Genomic DNA, 14277 nt, shown 5'->3' with positions numbered 1-14277 from the left:
TACAATCTGATGGCAAATGCTACTGTGGACTGGGCACAGAGTGTGACAATTTATATATTATATTGGACTGTCAAAAATTCTTGCTTCAGCGGAATTTTTTTTTTACAACCCATCTTTTTATAATACGGTGTAACCGAGCGCCTGTTAGCGATTAAACTTCTTACTGACATGCCAAACCTCGATAAAGCAATCGTTATTACAAAATATATGAAGGCAATAAAAAGGTCCTTGCTGGAAACAGAAACGGTGGGATAAGAATTAGCCCGGAAGTAAAGACGGTCATTGTCCAAATAACTTTTTATGTTATAGCATTAGTTTTACGATATATTGTTAGATAGATTTTTTAATCATTGAGAATATTATGGGTGTTTTTTATACATGGGGAATTTGTAAGCTGCTGGAGTGAGGCAGGAATTGCCCCTTCAAGGTGTCAGTGACATTTGTATTGTATGTTTTAAAATATTTATTATAATATGTTTTTATATTGTTTAAAGACCCATTGTTTAAAATAACGCATTTCTAAACTGAAACTAACTCACTGGATCTCTTCTAGTTTGTCAAAGCCACCTTTTGTATCAAGGTGTTTAAAACCATTATACCACCACCAGAATAATTTTTGATTTGTATTTACAATATCCACCCACAGTAAATTTGTAAAGGTTTACACGATGTGCGATAACGGAAACCATCACTACCGATTATTGTTCTGTTAAAAATATCTATGTTAAGAATAATACCTATGTTGTTAATAATGTTTAGAAAATATTGTGGTTAATAATATTGCTTTTAAATTAATTGTATGTAGTTTAGTGTATATTTTAATTGTTTGTATAATTATTGTTAATGTTTTTCAATACAGTCTGTTAATTGTTAGTTGTTTTTAAATTTAATTTAATAGTTTATTTGTATATTAGTGCTGTAGTGGGTTGTGTGGTTTATTGGGGTAAATGGTGGGAAGTGAATTAATTATAATTAATAATTAAGTTTTCATTATTCAATTGATAATTATGTTAATTGTGAAATACATTTGTTCGAGGCATTTGGGCTGCAGACCACACACTAGTGCATAGATCGCCATCTGGTGGTGGGCCCGGATGATTACACTTTGTTGTCTTGGAAGAGTCTTTGCTTGGTAGATGACTCCTCCTGTAGAGCGTAGTGCGCAGGGGCATCAACACCATCTTCAGGTTGTTTTGTTCCGCCATCTGGCTCGTTCGGTCCCGTTACCGATCTCCTTTCGACTTCCATTCCTACATCATACCATCGGTATCGTCTTCGATCGTGATTCCAGTTACCTGCGTCGAAGAAAGGTTTGAGCTTCAGGATTTCAGCGTTCGTCTGGGCCGTCGGGCCCAACTGCGCCATTGGGCCTTTGGCTCATGGAAAGAACACCCTTCAATAAGTGCCTTCAGTTTGGACACAAATTCCCCCACTGTGCTTGTCCCTAGAGCAGGAGAGTCGAGATTGCCAGGCCTGAGCTTCTTTCCGCTCGAAGAAAACCATCAGAGACCGTCGAGCTCGAAGAGTCATGGCGCAGTCCTCTTCATCGACACTAGACCTCATCATAGACGAGGCTCCACTCGATCTAGAGTCCGAAGAACAACAGCAGGACGACATCGTTTCTGAAGCAGAGGATTGAGCTTCTGGAGCCGAAGGACAATCAGAAGATGACGATCTTCTTCCAGTTGGTCAACAGGTCGTCAGTACAAGCGTCAACCCTGTTCACACACAAAAAGTGACGCACCAGTGGCGCAAAAGTGATGCAAGGGCTCATAAATCATCCCCAACATGTCACACATGCCTTTGTGCCATGTTCCCTATCACTGCATGTCATATCTGTAAGTCACCCCTACAGCAGGCCTAACAGCCCTAAGGCAGGGTGCTGAATATTACATGCGAGGGCACACGTGCATGCGGAGATATGCCTTTGTGCTGGTCAGTCCAGTTACTGCCAATGCAAGTGGACAGGGAAGCAATTTTAATACAGGTGGGCACTGGTGAAAATGAAGTCCTCAGCTGCATGATGGGTTCACTGAAGGTGTTTGGTATCAAACATCTCGTATTGGTAAACACACACTGATGCCAGTGTTGGATTTACCAATACATGCAGCCAGAGGGCACCTTAGAAGTGCCCCTGAAAACCCACCAGCTTATGGTATGTTCGCTGACTGATTTCTGCCACCTGAGATGCTGTTCTGAACTCCTAGGGTAAGAGCCTTTGCTCTCAGGAGACCCAGATCAAATCTTGTCTGTGAAGAGGGTGTAACACCCTCTGCCACAGGATGATCTGCTGATTCACCTCCTTGGGCTGGTGAGCTTCAAAGAAGCTGCTGCCTTTGGAATGTGAATCTGGCTCCCCTCACAGGCAAGGAAGCCACCTTCCCTGTTTAGAGCCCCTTGGCACCTGGACAGGCGTGAAAATCAGCTTGCTAGGTAGGCATGCACCTCTAGCGTAGTACCACTTCTAAGGTGAGATACTGTGAGGTGGACACAATTGTTTCTGAAGTAGTCATCTTTGTGATGGTATACTTAGGAATTCTGGGTCAGGGTTAGGCCCACTTCCCACCAGAAGTGGTCATATATGGGGCCTGGCGACCCCAATGGTCAGGAGCCTGTTGGCTGCAACCCTGACCTCCCCTAAAGCACACAAATTCAGTATTTAGGGAAGTCACTGGCACCAGAGAAGCAGGTCCTGAGGACCTAAGAAGAGAGAGGACACCGAAGAGCAGAAAAAGCAGAAAGGAGAGAGGTAGCAGTTGACCTGACACCAACCATGCCAGCCTATCTGCTCCCTCATCGAAAACTGCACCAAAGTTGACTCATCCTGCAGCTGTGACTCCAGAAAATTGGGAAGACTGGCAGCTTTCGAAAAAGGCTCAAGACCTCCTGTGAACAGTGGGCCTGTTCTAAAGAATCTCCAAAAATGAAGACTTTGAGGCCCCCAGAACCGCCAAAACTGAACACCCGAAGCCGACACTGTACCCGTCACCTCCGAACCAGGTTGAAGTGGGCCACTGGTGCCAACCAGGTTCACCAGCGCTCCGGAGCTCCAGTCCATTGTGGTTTCACCCCTCCTGGACTTCCCGACATCGCTGGCAACCTCTGCACACAGCCCCCCTCAACCGCGACTGCCAGAGGATGTAAAAATGTGATGTCTGAGGACACCCCTCCACCTGTCATGCCAGGGCCTTGGAGAAGAGGACCAACGGTGTCCCCTCATTCCTGACCCTCACAAGGCCTGAGCCCACTTGCTGGTTCAGGCGGACTTGCTTTCTAGCCAGAGCCTGCAGCCTCTTTTTACAGTGACTGATCCCCATTGAAACCCATTGGCTGACACTGATTTGCACCTGCACCCTGCTTCCCTCGTGCATTGGTGGTGTACAGTTGGTGCTGCCTTGAACCTTGCTCACCCCTCACCTTAACTCCTGGAGATTGGTCCTGGAGTCGATGTACTGTACCTGTGTGCACAACTTGTTCTTCCTTCCATAGGATAATATTGCAGAACTCAGAAATAGCACTGTGCCCCCTTTTTAAACTAAAAAGAATTTATATTTACAAATGTACCTACCTGAATAATTTTTCTCTGATGTCTAAACCTTTATGAAGATATTTGCTATTTTTATAAATTGGTGTGGATCTCCTTCTTGAATCGTGTTGTCATTTATTAATCCTTGGTGGTATTTAGCAAATATATTGCACTCCTCTGTGTTAAGCTTAAGGTTGCTCGACCACACTACCCCCTAATGGGGCACTTTGGGATTTCATAGCAAGCCCCTGTCCACTAATAAGGGAACCCCAGGACTCTTTAGACGGTATATCAGATTATTGATATATCGCATAGAGAGCCGGCTTCCTACAGGTTGGTAAGGGAATTCTGTGGGACACAGGTTGGTTTCACCTTGTCTACAACCCTATTACTTCGTGGAAACTACTTACACATTATGTTCAGAAAGAGGAATGAGCAGTCAGCACTTGTCCTTTAAGTTTTTGAGGGAATTGAACCCAGGGATGGCGCTTCAAATTAGGGCGTCGCTTGTGGTCTTTAGTAAGACCCAGACCGCCCAGGCTGAGCCCCGCGGTGGCAGCCTTGAGAGTAAGACAGACAGTGGGTTAAAGAAGATGGTCATACTCTCTCATGCTCCCTTCCATTCTCTTTCTTCATCTTTGTTTTTATGGTGTTCTTTCTCACACTCACCCTTCCTCTCTGTCATTCTCTCCGACGCAACGTTGCCTCTCGCTTTTTCTCTTTGCCATTCTCTCTTGTTTCTTCTTGTACCTCTGCCATTTCTCAATCATTATGTTTCTTGCTCACCCTGATGCCCTTCCCTTGTGTGTTTAGGGTGTAGTACCCTACAGATCCATCCTACACTGGCCCTGGAGGGTGTTGTTTGCATTATAGTCACATTTCCCGGCTTCATATTTCACTTCCTAGTATGTGTTGTTACAAAGTGCTTTTTAAGGGGAAGAGCAGTTGTTTTGACGTACTCACATGCAAGCGTTTCACATGTCATTTGTCAGCTGGGGTCACTCTCTGAATCTCGCTAACTGTCCTTTTCTTTGCTACAGTCTTCGATCAGTTGGACGTGGTTTCCTATGAAGAAGTGGTCCCCCTACCTGCGTTCCAGAGGAAGACCCTGGTACTAATAGGTGAGGTCCCCTCAACCACACCAAGAGCAGCATCAGCGTCAGACCTGAGATCTTCCTATGAGGAATCTCACCCCCACCATCACAAGACCCCAATTCTCGCCTCGCAACTAGCCTTGGGAATCTCTTCCCCACCATCACAGGACTCCGATTCTCACCTCGCGTCTAGTTTTAGGAACCTCATCTCCACCATCACAGCTCTTCGATTCTCACCTTACGTCCAACATTGATGTAGAGATATTGACTCCGGAAACCTAACTCACAGAGCCCTTCTGTTTTCACAGGTGCAAGCGGCGTTGGCCGGAGCCATATTAAGAGCACGCTGCTCAGCAAGTACTCAGACAAGTTCTCCTACCCAGCACCACGTAAGTACTCGCCCCCTCCGACACACTGAAGGGTCTTCGCTCCAGCTCACTTTTCTGTGTTCTCCATCCTTGTAGTAAGTGATAAGAGGTCCTGTTGTATACAGGGTCTTGAAGTCTGACTCCACCAGTTCCTTACCTTGGATTGCTTCCATTTGAACATTACAATATTGAGAGCTCCACTGAAGGCTATTAATGACTAGTATAGACTTCCTGCTTCAACATTCAGTGTTTGCCTTTCTGTTGTTACATTTTTTTATTTAGAACATTCTACCCCAGTGTGTGGAATATTCATCTGCCTCTGGGAAGTCAGTTAGGGAACTGTAGGAAACCCAAACTTTCATCATTTCATTAACATATTGGACATGCAATGGGATCAGTTTAGGAAAATATATCCAAATTTTGGAATGATCTCTTTCCATGGTGGGCAGGCACTTTCTTTTAGGGCAGGAAACACAAGGAGATGATGGACGGAGCGCTAAAGCTTTTCAGACACTCACCCCCAGTCACAGATCTGGGTTGAATCCATCATCGTGCTCCAATGCAGCCTACCGGGGCTGCTCTAGCCGTGTGCTGATCAGGTTGGGTACCGCTGGGATCCCGGCAGGTGCTGGCCCCTGAAGCCCGTGTCTTCAGCCACTGAGGTGGGATCATGGCAGCTGTACGCAGCGCTTCTGATTGTAAACAGCGCTTGCTCAATTATTAATGTTCTAAACAGAAAAACAAATTAAAGAGAGGGTGTTTCCATAAATTGGAAACAGCGTGATCAAACCAAATCAAAGTAGAAAAGGTACGCAGCGCTTCTGATGCCAAACACCGCTTGCCTATTTACTAATGCTCTAAAGAGAAAAACCACATCAAGAAAACAGTCAAAATGAATAACAAATGGTGGTTACTTATCTGCGAGGAGCAGCATTTAAAAGAGGCAGAATACTCACTAGGCTTATGTGTCTTGACTGTTCTATTCTGGAATTTTGTTGTGGTTATGTAAACTACTTTCAAGTGCCGCGTAGAGTGTCATTAAAGCAATAATGCCTAATGGTAGCCTCCGGTCTTGTAATGAAATTCAGAAGCAATGAGTTTAGAGTTTGATTCTCAAGTGAGGGGGTCGTGTTGGGGGTGGTTAGCTGGATGAGTGCAAAGAATGTCCATGGTGCCATGTTGCACATGGATGGTCTGGTGTGTGAAGAAGTGCGTACAGAAGCCAGGGCCTAAAGATAGGCAGTAGCAGGGTAGACACGGGAGGAGGCTCTTTCAGTAGGTGAAACTGCTGCACGATGGAGGCTAGATGTAGGAAGGGTGGGGTCAGCCGGGCATAGAGGTGGGCTAGCTGGATATGGAGGAAGGAGGGGTATGGGTGGGCATTAGTGGGGAGGTTTCCCCAGCCTGCCGCAGCACCAGAATGCCGGCTCCTTGGTTGTGATGACGCTCCACTGCACACCACTGCTGGGGATCTGTATGCGGTTGGAGGCTCAGCCTGCCCTTGCTAACTTGGTTAGCTTCTTTGGTTGTGATGGCCGCCAGCTCTACACCACTGCTGGGGATCTGTATGCGGTTGTAGGCTCAGCCTGCCCCCGCTAACTTGGTTAGCTTCTTTGGTTTTGATGGCCGTCCGCTCTACACCACTGCTGGAGATCTGTATGCGGTTGTAGACCCTGCCTCCTCTTCCGTGGTTTGATCACTTTGGTTGTGATGGCCGTCCGTTACACACCCCTACTGGGGAGCTGGACACAGTTGGAGGCCCAGCCAGCCTCTGCTACCATGGTTTGGTTTCCTCCGTTGTGATGATAGTCTGTGCTTGGTCTGTTGCAGATACCTCCCGCCCCCAGAAGAAGAGCGAGGAGAACGGCAAGGACTATCACTTCATCTCCAATGAGGAGATGACCAAGGGCATCTCCACCAACGAGTTTCTAGAGTACGGCAGCCACCAGGGGTACATGTTCGGCACCAAGTTTGAGACGGTCCATCAGATCCACCAACAGGGCAAGATCGCCCTCCTCGACATCGAGCCTCAGGTGCGTAGGCATGTACCTGTCCATACTGCCTGTCTGTTCCTATATCTGCCTCTCCAACCTCCAGCTCTGAGCATGCCCTAAACCTACCTGCTGTATCTTCTAACCGATGTGACTCTTCAACCTACAGCTATTAACATGCCCTCAGGTTAACCGCTCTCTCTTCCACCCATCTGTCTCTCCAACCTCCAGCTGTGAGCATACCTCCAGTCTGCATGCTGTCTCTTACACCCATCTGTCTCTCCAACCTCCAGCTGTATACCTCCAGTCTGAAAGCTAAGGGTGGAGGTTGGCACTGACACCAGTCACGCTGCAGGGCCAGTAGGAGTGGAGGTTGGTACTGACACCTCGCTAATCTTCTTCTCCATTTCCACAGACACTGAAGATAGTCCGAACAGCAGAGCTTTCCCCCTTCATCGTCTTCATCGCCCCTACAGAGAAAGCAGATCAGGTGAGGCTCTAACTCTGAACTGTGTCTGAGTGTGTCTGACAGGGAAAGTGGATGAGAGGAATGTGCAGGCATCCGGGATAGGGCGGCCTGCAGTGAGAGGAGTGTGCAGGCATCAGGGTTAGGGTGGCCTGCAGTGAGAGGAGTGTGCAGGCATCAGGGTTAGGGTGGCCTGCAGTGAGAGGAGTGTGCAGGCATCAGAGTTAGGGCGGCCTGCCGTGAGAGGAGTGTGCAGGCATCAGGGATAGGGCGGCCTCCAGTGAGAGGAGTGTGCAGGCATCAGGGTTAGGGCGGCCTGCAGTGAGAGGAGTGTGCAGGCATCAGGGATAGGGCGGCCTGCAGTGAGAGGAGTGTGCAGGCATCAGGGTTAGGGCGGCCTGCTCCAGGCTGAAGGTGAGTAGGAGGTCAGTAGGCAGTTCCAGCACTCAGCTCCAGCCTGAAAGTTAGTAGAAGGTCAGTAGGTTGTTCCAGCGCTCAGCTCCAGGCTGAAGGTTAGTAGGAGGTCAGTAGGCGGTTCCGGCGCTCGCTTCCATACTGCAGGTCAGTAGGAGGTCAGTAGGCGGTTTCAGCGCTCGCCTCCAGACTGAAGGTCAATAGAAGGTCAGTAGGCGGTTCCAGCGCTCCGCTCTAGGCTGAAATTTAGTAGGAGCTCAATAGGTGGTTCCAGCGCTCAGCTCCAGCCTGAAAGTTAGTAGGAGCTCAATAGGTTGTTCCAGCGCTCAGCTCCAGGCTGAAGGTGAGTAGGAGGTCAGCAGGCTGTTCCAGCACTCAGCTCCAGGCTGAAGGTTAGTAGGAGGTCAGTTGGCGGTTCCAGTGCTCAGCTCTGGCCTGAAGGTTAGTTGGAATTTCCAAGGCTTAGCTACAGCATGCTGGACAGTAGCCAGTTCTAGCGCTCGACTCTGGGCCAAGGTGCACTAACTTGTTTCAGTGCTTGGCTCCTAGTTGTGGGTCAGTCAGCAGTTCCAGCACTCGGCTTCGGACTGCGCGTAGTAGCTTGCTCCAGTGCCCCACTCCAGGTTCAGGTCATTCGTCACTCTCTTCTAATCCTCAGCGTTCCTACTCTGCTCCTCTCACCTGTTGTTCTGCAGTCGGGTGCTCTTGTCAGCCAGTGATGCTGCTCATTACTGCCTCTAAAAAGACCGTTTTACAATAATCCACTGTGCACTCCAACTGGGAAGGCCATTACCTCCTGTCTTGCCTGAATCCTGCCGCACGCTGACCTTGTGGCACAGAAGACCCACATTCACACACAAGCACAGCAGTTTATGCACCGTCCGCGTTGTTACCACGCAATGCCATTACTACGCAAGTCATTACATCGACTTGCAATAGATGACGTGCTAACATTACAAATAGTCTAGTTTACTATTCCAACACCTTCCCTACTGTTACGTAGGCTGGAGTTGGAAAAGTAAATTATACATTTCTAATGTCAGCACGCCATCTACTGAAAGTCGATGTAATGACTTGCGTAGTAACGGCTTTGCATGGTAACAACGCAGTCGTTGTAACGACTGCGTTATGGCACGCATTATGATGACTCGCGTTGTAACGAGTCATATTCGTGTGTATGCACTGCTTGTGGGCGGGTCTTGAACTGTGAGCATTCACTGTGTGTTCACTGCGTCCCTGTACAATGTATATGTGCTGCTTGTGGGAGGGTCTTGAACTGTGAGCATTCCCTGCATGTTCAATGCGCCCCTGTACAATGTGTAACTGCTGTTTGTGGGAGGGTCTTTGAACTCTGAGCATTCACTGTGTGTTCAATGTGTCCCTGTACTGCAGTGGTCAAAATGCTGCGACCCGCGTGAAAAAAAAATCATTGGGCCCCCCTCAAAATTGTTTTACAATTATTCTATTAAACTGGCTGTGTTTAAATATGTTGAGATTCAAAAACTGCGGTTAAGTTCAGTTACTGTATTTAAAATGCAATCAAATACATGATTGCCAAACATACTATTATTATTATTATTATATTTTATTATATTTAAATTTATAAAGCGCTCAGCTACCCGTAGGTTTCCCGGCGCTAAAACCAAAAAAGAGAGGGGAAGTCAAAAGGATGTCTGTTATAAGTTAAATAACCAAGTTTTTATCTGTCTGCGAAATTTGAGATAGCAGGGCTCAGTTCGTAACAGGAGAGGAAGGGAATTCCATAAAGATGGGGCCAGCCAGGCGAAGGAGCGGCGACCCATTCTGGATCTTTTGATTCTAGGAACCGAGAACAGGTGTTGGTTAGATGATCGCAAAAGGCGGGGGGGGACAGTAATGCTGTACCAAAGATTTAAGATAGGGTGGGGCCAGGCCAGCATTTATTCTGTGCATAAAGCATAAGGCCTTAAATTTTGTACGGCTTTCAATGCGGAGCCAGTGCAAAGTGCGAAGAGAATTGGATGTAGGGGAGGTGTTAGGGAGTTTACAGAGCAGTCGCGCAGCCATATTCTGGACTGTCTGAAGCTTACGCGTCACTTCTTTGCAAGCTCCCAGGAGAATAATGTTCCCGTAGTCCAATCTAGAGGTGATTAAGGCCTGGACCACGTTTTTTTGAGTATCCTGGGGGAGCATCCAGATGATCTTACGTAACCACTTAATGATAGTAATGCAAGTGGAAGATGTTTTAACCACGTGGTTTTTCATGGATAGCTGGTCGTCAAAAATTACGCCGAGGTTGCGTGCTGTTTTAGATGGAATGGGTGGAGTGCCCATTTGAGAGGGCCAGTGTTGGGGTCCCCATAAGGTGGTATTACGGCCAAACAGAAGAAGCTCTGTTTTCCCCCCGTTCAGCTTCAGTTTATTGTCATACATCCAAGCTGCGATGTTGCTGAGTCCTGAGCAGAGGGAAGAGGAAGAGGAGTGAGAGCCTGTAGAGAGGGAGTAGATGATTTGTGTATCATCGGCGTACGAGTAAATAGTGAGCCCAGCTTGCTCCGCAATAGTTGCCAAAGGTCTGACATACAAATTGAAGAGCAAGGGGCTCAAGATGGAACCTTGCGGAACTCCGTACGTCGATTTATAAATTAGGGAAACTGATGAGGAAGAGAAGACTTGGAACGTGCGGTTTGATAAAAAACTGATGAACCAATTGAGGGCAGAGCCGGTGATGCCAGATGATCTAAGGGCATTGATGAGAATGGGGTGGGAAACCGTGTCAAAAGCGGCAGTCAAACCAAGCAAGATGAGTGCCACGGTTTCCCCCTATCCACTCGGCATCGGATGTTTTCAGAAACCCCCAATAGGGTAGATTCCGTCGAGAAACCTGACCTAAAGCCGGAATGGGAAGGATGTAGAATTCCCCTAGATTCAACATGGAAAGAGAGTTGAGAGTTGATGTGTTTTTCCATGATTTTTGAGAAAACCGGGAGGAGTGAAATGGGGCGGAAGTTCGATGGAATGCTATGGTCGGCATTGGCCTTTTTTAACAGAGGCATTATCATCGCATGTTTCCATGCAGAGGGTACTGTAGCTTCTCTAAGGGAGGAGTTAAGAAGATCCATAATAAATTCCAGGGACGAATTGTCCAACATTTTAAATATTTGGGGGGGAAAGGATCCAAAGGGGAGCCAGATTTGATTTTGCTGATGATGTCAGAGAGTGTATTGATATTGAGAGAATCCCAAGTGTCGATCAACTGTGACGCAGGAGGATTGGTGTCCGATGGAACTTCTGAATCACAGGAGATCATAAGGTTAGATACAGTAGGGGGGGTCTGCTGTGTAGGGGTAGGGAAACTGTCCTCTAAAGTCACTTGATCAGCAGGTCTGATTGTGGCTGGTGGGTGAGATAGAGAAGGGAAGGGGTAATTTTTTCAAAATCAGAATAAATGGCGTCAATTTTAGCGATAAAGAATTCAGCCAAAGAATTGCACTGTGCAGTATTTAGACAGGGTGGTTTAGGCTGACACAGTGCGCCCGAGAGCTTTTGAACTGCCTTAAAAAGGGCTTTAGGACGATTTTGTGCCTCAAGAATGGTTCGGTTGACATGTTCAGCTTTTGCAGTTTTGCATAAAGAATGATATTTAGTTAAGGCAGCTTTGTAATTTTGTTTGGAACACAGGTCATATTTTATGCGCCATTTGCGCTCGAGGTTTTTGCAGATGGTTTTTTCTTTTTTTAAAGCGGCTGTGAACCAGGGTGCAAGCGGATGGTGGAGGTTATACTTTTGCATGCGCTGCGGTAAGCATGCATCGGCCGCATGTGTAAGCCAGGTGTTAACAGCATCAGCTGTTTCAATGCTGGTGACTTCCGTGAAAGGCCTAGAACTCTCAAGACAAGAGTTGAGTTTCTTAAGATCCAGTTTATTCCAGTTTCTGGATAATCTAGATTCTGTAGGATTAGCGAGGGTGTTTGGAAGACAGCCAATGGTAACCGAGAAAGTCACCATGTAGTGGTCAGACCATGCAATAGGAAGAGGGGCTTCGCATGTAATAGTTTCTAAATTAGATAGGATGGGGTCCAGCAGGTTCCCTGCTCTATGAGTAGGACTAGAATTCTGTAAAATAATATTTAGAGCAGCCAGGTCCTGTAAAAGATTGATGCCGGTGGAACAGGAAGAATCATTCAAATGCATATTCAGATCTCCGATAATTGTAAAGTTAGTCGAGTTCTGGATTAAAGATGCTACATACTCAGGCAAGGTGGTGGCCCAGGAACTCGCTGGGCCAGGAGGACGGTAGATAAGCATCCCCGAAAGAGTGAAGTTGGGAGATAGCAACAGCTTAAAGAGACCGGCTTCACTGTTCGGTAGTTCAAGGTCTTCCCATTTGCAGGAGTACAGTCGATTATAAACTATGGCTATCCCTCCACCATCTTACATTACTCTGTTTTTACCAACATAGGTGTAGTTGTCAGGGAGAGCAGCAGCAATATCCGGTCCAGAGTAGTCTTTTAGCCATGTCTCAGTGAGGAATAAGGCTGCAGGTTCCACCGAACTGGATAAGTTTCCTTACCCACCTGTCTGTGGTGATGGACTTCCAGACTGGCAGGAACTGCTGGAGTCTCCCCCCGACAGGTGTTGGATGGTCGGGGGGCAGTGACAGAGAGTCACTGTTTGTTGGCAGCAGAGGAACGGGAACTATTGTTGCCTCTGCCTCTGCCCTTGGCACTGTTGCCTCTGTAACCACCTCTATTCTGTTTTGGGTACGAGGCCTGGGCGCCTCCTCTGCCGAAATGTGACTGCTGTGCCAAGTGTCCTCTGGTAGCACCCCGCGCACTTGAGCGACGAAAAGTGTTTCCTCTGAATTGCTGAGACTGAAGTGCCCCCATGGACTTAGCCGTCTCAGTATCTTTTTTGATCTTCTCGAGGGTGGTGTCAACCTCAGGGCCAAACAGTCTGTCTGGATTGACGGGCTGGTTGAGGATAGTAGTCTGTATTTCTGGCTTGAACCCTGAGATGCGGAGCCATGCCTGACGCCTCAACATAACACTTGTGTTGACTGCTCTTGCCGCTGTATCTGCCACGTCTAGCGCACATTTAATTGCAGCGTTAGAAATGAGCTTGCCCTCTTGTATCAGCAACTCAGCTCCTTCTTTAAACTCATCTGGAAGGTGTTGTAAGAGCTGCTCTAAGGTGTCATAGTGCGCCCTATCATACCTGGCTAATAGGGCTTGTGTGTTAGATATGCGCCATATGTTGGCTGCCTGCGCAGCCACCCTTTTGCCCCCTGCCTCCAGCACTTTTGACTCTTTGTCCGGGGGAGGAGCTTCACCCGTCGTCTGCGAATTTGCCCTTTTGCGGGCATTTGAGACCACCAAAGAGTCTAGAGGCAACTGGCCTTGTATATAAGTAGGGTCCCCAGGTGCCGGCCTGTACTTTTTTTCAATTCGTGGGTTCACTACCCTCGCTCTGGTGGGTTCCTTGAAAATGTCTGTGGCATACTTGAGAACCCCCTTAAGCATTGGAAGTGTTTTCACAGTTTTTTCAGATGCAGAGAAAGTATCAAACAAAAAGTCAACTTCCACAGGGTCGGCATGCATCTCCACCTTATGGTTTGCAGCCGCCCTTTCAATTAAAGCATTAAACGCCGCAGAGTCTTCAGTTGGAGAAGTTTTCACCCCATACATCTGTGGGTCACCGACCACCTGTTGGTCCCCCTGATCACCAGAGTGTACCCATGAGTCCTGCTGCTCATCAGGGTCAGTATTGTGTGGGAAGTTATACCCCTGATCTTGTTCATCCTCATCTCCATTTGAGCAAGTGGGTGAAGGGGTAGGACTCCGCCTAGGCCGTTGTGGAACGTGTTCAACAAGTTCTGGCGTGTCTGGTGCAGGCTTTTTCTTCTTTAGAGGTATTACATAGGATTCCACAGGCTGGGGTGTAATTTTCCTCTTGTAGAGCGTTAATCTACCCGTGTCGGCGTCGATAAAATGCTCCTCTTGGTCGTCAGATAAAGGTGGTCGACCAAAGCCTCCACTCAGCTGAGTCTGCCGCAATGGCTCCGAGTCCTCGGGCAGCGTACGAGGTGCAAAAGCCTTGGGTGCCACCTTCGGTGGTAGCGTATAGAGGATCGGCATGGAAGTCTTCTTCAGTGGAACACTTGTCCTCGGTACCGAAGGTGTGTTCGGCTCCGACGCCTTGTCTCTCAACCGTTTTAGGGAGTCCGAGACTTGCTTCGTAAAAGAAGCTGACGGCTTCGTCGATCCGACCGACGACCTCTGTCCACTCGCAGGGGAAGAACTGAGCGTCGACGATTTTTCCTTGGGTGGCGGAGGCGTGGACGCACCTTCGACAGCTGCGCTCTGCTTCACCGTCCCGGCCTTAGTCGTCGACGTCGCAGACTTTGGAGCAGCAGATTTATCTGTTTGCGTCGGGGCTC

At 47.9% G+C, this 14277-nt stretch overlaps 1 protein-coding gene across 3 annotated transcripts in view; it reads left to right on the top strand.

The window, feature by feature from the left end:
• The window catches only part of MPP1 (MAGUK p55 scaffold protein 1), a 180244-nt gene that overhangs the window by 142966 nt on the left and 23001 nt on the right, over positions 1-14277 (top strand). For all 3 annotated transcript variants that reach the window (XR_013601724.1, XR_013601723.1, XM_078664065.1), the window contains exons 8-11: positions 4567-4647; positions 4929-5009; positions 6819-7021; positions 7395-7469. Coding sequence is in view for 1 of the 3 variants with exons in the window: in XM_078664065.1 (XP_078520191.1) it covers positions 4567-4647; positions 4929-5009; positions 6819-7021; positions 7395-7469 (440 nt within the window). In the remaining 2 variants the exon portion in view is untranslated. The remainder of the gene's footprint in view (positions 1-4566; positions 4648-4928; positions 5010-6818; positions 7022-7394; positions 7470-14277) is intronic.

Source organism: Lissotriton helveticus, chromosome 10, assembly GCF_964261635.1.
Source record: "Lissotriton helveticus chromosome 10, aLisHel1.1, whole genome shotgun sequence".
Lineage (NCBI taxonomy): Eukaryota > Metazoa > Chordata > Amphibia > Caudata > Salamandridae > Lissotriton > Lissotriton helveticus.
The sequence above is the reverse complement of the archived record's forward strand: the minus strand, read 5'-3'. Positions and strand labels throughout refer to the sequence as shown.